The 8,395-nt window shown below is 34.9% G+C and overlaps 1 protein-coding gene across 1 annotated transcript; it reads left to right on the forward strand.

Annotated features, from left to right (window-relative positions):
• Positions 1-1,582: 1,582 nt before the first annotated feature.
• On the forward strand, positions 1,583-4,150 carry LOC113279438. Its single transcript, XM_026528135.1, has 2 exons — positions 1,583-2,636; positions 2,850-4,150. The coding sequence occupies exons 1-2, from the start codon at positions 1,583-1,585 to the stop codon at positions 4,148-4,150; spliced, it is 2,355 nt and encodes a 784-aa protein (XP_026383920.1).
• Positions 4,151-8,395: the final 4,245 nt, after the last annotated feature.

Below are 8,395 nucleotides of genomic sequence, written 5' to 3' on the forward strand. Positions count from 1 at the left end.
GGAATTTTGACAGACTTCAAATCCTTATACAATGCAATTTCTGCAACAAGATCAGTGTTGATCTGAATTTGTTCGGGCTTACTCACAGTAACTAGTGCCTCTACGGACTGAGTTGGGCTCTGAGAATCAGCGATCAACTCAAATTTTTCTCTCTTCTATCTTCTTCCTTCAAGGTCAACAACATTAATTCAGGTGTTCCTCTTCATAATTTCAATGATTGGTGTTTCGATTTTCTCATCTCAATATTTTTAGGGATCTCTGTTTAGTTTTATTTTCTTGTGGTGATTAAATATGAGTTCTGTGGAAAATATCGATGGATCTGAAATAAATCCATCGATAGTAGATCTTTCAAAAAAAGTTGATAATCAACCTTCTATAAATTTGATAGATGATCGGGATAATGATAGATATGAATCCTGGATATTCTCCTTAATAGGTCGACTCGATATTCTTCGCCTTAAACTCCCTGAAGCAAGTTCTATTCTAAGAAAACAATGGAGTTTAAAGGGTCAATGTCAATTGATTCCATTAGGGAAAGGTTTTTTTACTATTAAATTAGATAATGAAGAAGATAAACAATATATTAAATCTGGTAGCTGGGAAGTTCTTGATCAAATTCTTCAGATTAGAAATTGGATTCCTAACTTTAGATCGGAACATCAATGTACTTCTAAGGCAATGACTGGGTTCAATTTCCTGGCTTGAGTTTGGAATATTGGGATGAAAAAACTCTCTTTACTATTAATAGAGCTATTGGGAATCCAGTCAAGGTTGATGCATCAATCTTAAATTACCAGAGTGGTTTCTATGCTAAAGTTCTTGTTGAAATTGATTTAGCAAAACCAATTCCAAATAAGCTATGGATCATCACTAAATATGGAGATTTTTCCCATGGGGTTACTCTCACCAACCTACCTAAATTTTGTAACAAGTGCAAGATTGTTGGACATTTTTTAAGTGAATGCAGACTTAATAAACAAAACTCAGTGAATGAACAAGTCAATCACAATTCTACTTCTCCAAAAATACACAATGGGATTGCAATACCAAAGATGACCACTCAAGTTTCAAGTACTTCATCTCCAGCAAGGAAATTTTCTTAACAACCACAAGATTCATTAACACAATCATCAGAGCCACAACAACCAGTGAATTCAGAGATTCCATCCCCTTCTATTGTGCAACCTCCACTGGTGGAGACCTTTATCACTCCTCAAAAGGAAGGTACTCCTACTAATCATAATTCTGTTATTCCCTTGCTTAGCAACAAATTTGAAATGCTTCAAGACACTAATGATGATGATTCTTCTTCTGAAGATGGTCAAATCAAAGAGATTAGTACCTTTAGTCTGTTGGAATTTGGTACTGTTTCTCAACATGTTACCATTGTACCCAATATTGAAAACTTTATACCTATTTCTCCTGAGATTGGAACATCTAGTAAGGTGGTTGGAGTTTCTAAGAAAAAACCTCCCCCAAAGCCTCCTAAAACTATTGCCACTAGGAAGAGCATTAGATAAGTCTTAAAACATGTGGTTGAAAAAGGGGGATTATCTCCTCCTTCTCTTCCTCGCCTCCCCAAATGAAAGTAATTTTTTGGAATCTTAGAGGCCTTAAAAGACAAAAGGCCAAAGATAAACTTTACAATTTAGTCAATTCAAATAATCCTTCTCTGGTTTGGGTTACAGAACCTAAAATTAAGTTTAAGAAAAATATTAGTAAACTTCCTGGTATGAATTACAAGATTATTCATAATGCTTCTGATGATAAAAATATAGCTAATATTTGGTTGTTCTGGAATTGTACAATTAGTCCTCCTTCAGTTATTGCTTCTTCTAGGCAATGTATTACAGTTGAAATAGGTAGAGTTTTGGTTACTGGAGTTCATGCAAATTCATATACTGTGAATAGAAGAGAATTATGGCAAGAATTATGTGATATTAGTTTATTAAATAAGTCACGACTGTTATTGGGTGATTTCAACTCTGTTTTATCTGTGAATGAGAAGAAAGGTGGTAGATGTCCTTTGTATGCTGCTATGAGAGACTATCAGGATTGTGTGAACTTCTGTGGCCTTATTCAAGCACCTAAAAGTGGCCTTGAATTTTCCTGGTGTAATGGTAGAGCTGGTTCAAAAAGGATTCTTTGTAATTTAGACAGAGCTTTCTTTAACTTGAAATGGCTAGATTTTTTCAATGGTTGGCATTATCATGTGGGCACTAGGGGTATTTCTGATCATGCTTATCTTATTGGATCTGATACTATAATTCCTAGAGCTACTAACATTCCTTTTAGATTTCAGAAGATGTGGCTCTCTCATCCTTCTTTTATGAAAGTGGTGTTAAACTCCTGGAATGAAGAATTAGTTGGAAATCCTATTTTTGTTTTCATGAATAAAATTAAAAGGCTCAAAAAGATTTTTAAAATATGGAATTGGGAGGTTTTTGGTGATGTGAAAGTTAATCTTACAACTGCTGAAGAAAAAGTTATGGCTACTACCTTAGCATCTGATAATAATCCTTCTGATATTAATCTGTTAAACAAGTTGGTAACTGCTAGAGGTGAATATGATATTGCTACAAACAATTATCATACTTTTCTGAGAGATAAAGCTAGACATAATTGGATTCAACAGGGTGATATTAATTCAAATTTTTTTCACACAAGTATTAAATTGAGACAACAACAAAATTCCATTGCTGAAATTTAAGACAGTTCTCGTAATATTATTTCTAATCAACAGGGTATTTACAATGTACTAATTGATTACTTTAGTAAGAAGTTTGAATACCAGCCTACCTAAATAAATGATTCTATCTTTGATGTTGTTCCTCATATTCTTACTGAAGATGATAATTGTCTTTTAGAACAAATTCCTGATGTGGATGAAATAAAAACAACTGTTTTTGAGCTTAATCAAGATGGTGCTCCAGGTCCAGATGGATTCACTGGTGTCTTTTATAGAGCAACTTTGGACATCATCAGCTATAATTTGGTGGATGCTATTCAGTTTTGTTGGCAGAATAACTTGATTCCTAGTGGTATGAATTCATATTTCCTTGTTTTAATTCCTAAACTTAAAGGTGCCAAAAATGCAAAAAATTTCAGACCTATTGGATTAAGTAATTTTTGTTTAAAGATTATCACCAAGATTATTACTGTGAGACTTAGCAAACTTATGCATAAAATTATCTCTCCACAGCAATTTGCATTTATTAAGGGTAGGAATATTCATGAACAAGCTCTTCTAGCTTCTGAGTTAGTTAATGAAATGTCTACTACTAGAAGAGGAGGGAATTTGAGTCTCAAGTTGGATATATCACAAGCTTATGATACTATGAGCTGGGAATTCCTTTATAGAACTATGAAGAAACTTGGTTTTTCAGCAAAATTTTGTAACTGTATCCTAGTGCTTAAATCTTCAAAAATCTCTATTATGTTAAATGGTGGACCAATTGGATTTTTTGGCATTGGCAGAGGCCTCAAGCACCCCCTCTCCCCCATACTCTTTATAATTGCTGAAGATGTCCTTAGTAGAAATATCCAGAAAATGGTCATTGAGCATAAAATTCAACCAATGGTGGTTAGAAATGGATTTCATCCTACACACTTACTCTTTGCTGATGATATATTACTATTTTGTAATGGGAGTAAGAGAAGTATTACTAATCTGAAATCTCTACTTGTTGATTATCAAGCTGCTTCTGGTCAAATTATAAATGCTGATAAAAGTAAATGCTTTGTCCATGGTACTTCTGATACAAGGAGAAGACAAATTGCTGCCTTTTTCCATATGAATCTGTCTTGCTACCCAGATAAATATTTGGGGGTAATGTTGGTGCAGGGAAAAATTAAATCTATTCATTTATGGCATCTAGTGGAATACATGCAATCTAGCCTCACTGCTTGGAGTGGTAGATTATTAAATTTCCAGGCAAGACTTACTCTAGTTAAACATGTTCTTTGCAGTATTCCTGTGTATAATATGTCTATTTACAGATGGCCAAGGAAAGTTATTGCTGCTTGTGAAAGGATTATTAGGAATTATCTTTGGTCAGGAAATGCTGATGAACAAAAATGTGTAACTTTGAAATGGAAAAAAGTCTGTTCTCCTATGGAAGAAGGTGGTCTTGGAATTAGAAAACTTTAAGACATGAATAAAGCTTTGCTTATGAAGTTTTTATGGAAAATGCTAAATTCTCAAGATGAATGGGATGGTTTTTTCCTAGCTAAATATAAATATAAAGAGGGTAATTGGATATCTTACTAAAAAAAATTCAGTGTGGCCTGGTATCAAATGGGTAATCAAAGAATTCCAAGAAAATACTAGATGGATTGTTGGCACTTGAGAAAACATTTCTATATGGAGAGATAGCTGGATTTTTGAGGAACCTATCATTAAATTATTTCCTGATCATCCATTTATTCTTTCAAATCCTAATATGAAGGTGTGACACCTTATTGTAAATGGTCAATGGTATACTCAAGAAGTATTTCTTCAGTTCTTCAATGCTTCTCAGCTACCTCTGCTAACTTCAGGTAAAGATACTTTGATATGGACTAATTCCCATTCAGGTTGTTTCACTGTTTCTGATGCAGTTAAGAAAATTAGTAAGCCTTTACCTAAACTTCATTGGTATAAAAAAATTTGGTATCATGTTGTTCTTCCTTCTGTCTCAGCTAATGTGTGGAAAATTACCAGAGAAATTTGTCCTACTGATGAAAATTTGAAAAAAAAAGGGGGTTATTAGTTTGCTTCTAGATGCTTCATTTGTCACCAAGGGGAAGATTCAGTGAATCGTATTCTATGGCATTGTGAATTCAGCAAAATTTTATGGATCCGGCTAGGAGGTATTTTTCACTATCTTAACCCTCAATCCTTTGAAGATGTTATTAAACTCTGCAAGCATTCTAGTCCCATCATAAAAGACATATGGATGGTTTGTTCTTATACTCTTATGACAGAACTATGGTTTTTGAGAAATGAGATATTCTTTGAAAATACAAGACCTGATCTCTTTAAGGTGAAATTCAAGATTAAAATGATGGCACGTGACTGTGAATGTAAAATGAAAGGTACCATGTGGGGATATGACTATGAAGTTCTTATATTGCAATACTTTTTGATTCAGCACAGAAATGTGAAACAACTTAGAATTATTGAGCTATTCTTTTATCTCCCCAGTAATGAGGAAATTCTGTTATGCTGTGATGGTGCCTCAAGGGGTAACCCTGGCATTGCTGGTTATGGCTTTGTGGTTAGAAATCAGTATGGTGATTTTTTTTTTGCTGAATCTGGAGGTCTTGGGGTGACTACAAACTATATTGCAGAGTTTATTGCAAGTATCAGAGCTTTAGAATGGGCCATTGAACACCAAAAATACAAGATTATCTTACAATCAGATTCCAAGGCTTGCATACATTCGCTAATGCAACAGAAGATTCCCTAGTTTTTACTGGCAAGATGGCAAAGAGTGCAGACTAAAGTTCTCTCAATTTCTTATAGGCTTACAGGGAAGTCAATTTTTCTGCTGATCACTCTGCAAAGAAGGGTGTGTACCTCTTGAAAGGACAAACAATCACTTATGAAGACAGACCAAGTATCTTGATTGTCATGGAATGGCCTGACCAACCATATTACAGACTTAAGTAGCTTTTCTTGTTTTGTTGTTTAAAAAAAAAAAAAGATCTGAATTTGTTCATCCAACTTCTACTGGAGAATAACTAGTTTTTCATAACTTTCTCTACAATCATAATTTATCCCTGGTGAAGCGTTTATAAAGACTTTACTGTCCATAGAGTCATATTGCTACAAACACAGACTTATGAGGTCTATAAACGTGTTTGCCTGCTCTGATACTAATTGAAAAAGCGGGGGTCTAACAACCACACCCAATATTTTTCTTAACAATATGTATGACAAACTCCAAAATACTTTTAAGAGAATCAACTTGACAGTCAGACTCAATCTTAATAAAAGTATATCAAGGAGTTATGTCTCACTTTCTCGATTCAATACTTACTCAAGCAAATAGAAATCTGCACTTGAACAGTACCAAAGACCAATGTCAAGGATCAATCAATTTCAATCAACAACCAAAGGTTGGATTTACCAATTGATCGATTCAATGCACAACCTGTAATATTTCAATTATATAACTAAATATAATGCGGAAAAGAAATGACACAGACACCAGAAGTTTTGTTAAACAGGAAACCCCAAATGCAGAAAAACCCTGGGACCTAGTCCAAATTGAACACACACTGAATTAAGACGCTACAGACACTAGACTACTACAAAATAACTTCGGTATGGACTGTAGTTGAACCCCAATAAATCTCACACTGATACAAGGTACAGTTGCGCTCCTTACGTATCCGATCCCATCAGGATAATACACACTTGATTCCCTTAGCTGATCTCACCCACAACTAAGAGTTGCTACGACCCAAAGTCGAAGACTTTAATAAACAAATTTGTATCACACAGAAAAGTCTATGGTAATAGATAAATCTGTCTCCCACAGAAATACCTACGAGTTTTTGTTTCGTCTTTTGATAAATCAAGGTGAACAGGAACCAATTGATAACTTGGACTTATATTCCCGAAGAACAGCCTAGAATTATCAATCACCTCACAATAATCTTAAGCGACTAGCGAAAGAAGATATTGCGGAATCACAAACGATGAGACAGAGATGTTTGTGACTTCTTTTATATCTTGCCTATCATAGAAATCAATCTCAAGCCAATCTTACGATTGTACTTAATACGATAGAAACAGCAAGATCAGATCACGCAACTACAGAGAAAATAGTTAGGTCTGGCTTCACAATCCCAATGAAGTCTTCAAGTCGTTAACCTACAGGGTCTCGATAGAAACCTAAGGTTAAAGGAGAATCGACTCTAGCTAATACAACTAGTATCACACAAGAGGTGTGGGGATTAGGTTTCCAAGTTGCTAGAGTTCTCCTTTATATAGTCTTTCAAATCAGGGTTTGCAATCTAAGTTACCTTGGTAACAAAGAATTCAATATCCACCGTTAGATGAAAACCTGATTAGATTCAAGCTAATATCTTTCAACCGTTAGATCAAACTTAGCTTGTTACACACAAATGAAATGCACGTTTATTTAGGTTTGTGTGATCGTACCCTAATATGTACACTTAGATGGTTCAACAGTAGTTAACCAAATGGTTAGCCATACGAGCACTTTCATATCAACCATATTCATCTTCACCATAACTAGTTCAAATGACTCAAGAGAACTAGTTTGATAGTTGTTCAATTGCTTAGATCTCATAGAAGTATACAAGACACAATTGAAGCAAAAACGATTTGATTCACTCGAATCAATTCATGAACTTTATAGCCACGGTTTGCAAGTATGCATTCCTTAGTTTATATAAGTTTTAGTTCACGAATAATCGTTTCTAGAAACTAACCCACTTAAGTATGCATACTGGTACGCGTACTTAAGTACCCGGAATAAGTTTGTTTTCAGTTCACAAACTCTAGCAGAAATTCACGGGATGTGAACTTCCGACAGTACGCGGACTTCAGTTTCGGTTTTCCTGAGCAGCAAAGTACGCATACTTTGATTCAAGGAATAAGGACTTACACACGTATGAGTTATCACAAAATGTTTATATCCTTTCAAGGTTATATTATAAACTCTTATTTCAACCATTGAAACATTCTTAGAGGATGTTATATAGTTGTTGTTCACAAGCTATTTTCAAGTAAATGAAACTAATTTGACTTTCGTCACTAGTAAAGATAAACTTGGCCAAAGCGAAAGCTTACCAACACATATTTCGAGAAATATATAAGCGAGATAAACTTGGCCCGAAATAGTTCATGTCCATAATCATAGTCTATATATCAATACGACTTTTGTCTCAAGATAGGAGATAGAATAGATAGACTTTTGAGTGATAGATAAGTTCAAGTCTCCACATACCTTTTAGTCGATGAAGTTCCACCATTTCCTTGAGTATTTCTTCGTCTTTGTATGATGATCGACATGGAGTCTAGAGCTCAACTACACTTTCTATCCTAGTCCGAGACTTAGCTATGAGTAGACTAGAAATCAGGACTTATAGTTTTGGAAACTAAACTTGAAAACAAGCTTGGGATAGCAATGCTTGCGAGTTCGACCGAGCAGTGCTCCAAGAGATATCCCCCCATTTGTGTGAAGCTGAGTCAGACTTTGTGATGATGTGTTGAGAGAAAAATATTCTCTTTAGCCGAGTTGTCCAAGATAGAGAGATATTATCTGTTTTGTGAGAATGACTAGGATGAGTCACGTGAAAAGGCATGGAATTCCTCAGGAATCGTGTGCAGAGTGTGAGAGGAGTTGATCCCTCTCTCCATGGCCGGTCACATATGTCA

This window comes from Papaver somniferum, chromosome 5 (genome assembly GCF_003573695.1).
Source record: "Papaver somniferum cultivar HN1 chromosome 5, ASM357369v1, whole genome shotgun sequence".
Classification (NCBI taxonomy): Eukaryota; Viridiplantae; Streptophyta; class Magnoliopsida; order Ranunculales; family Papaveraceae; genus Papaver; species Papaver somniferum.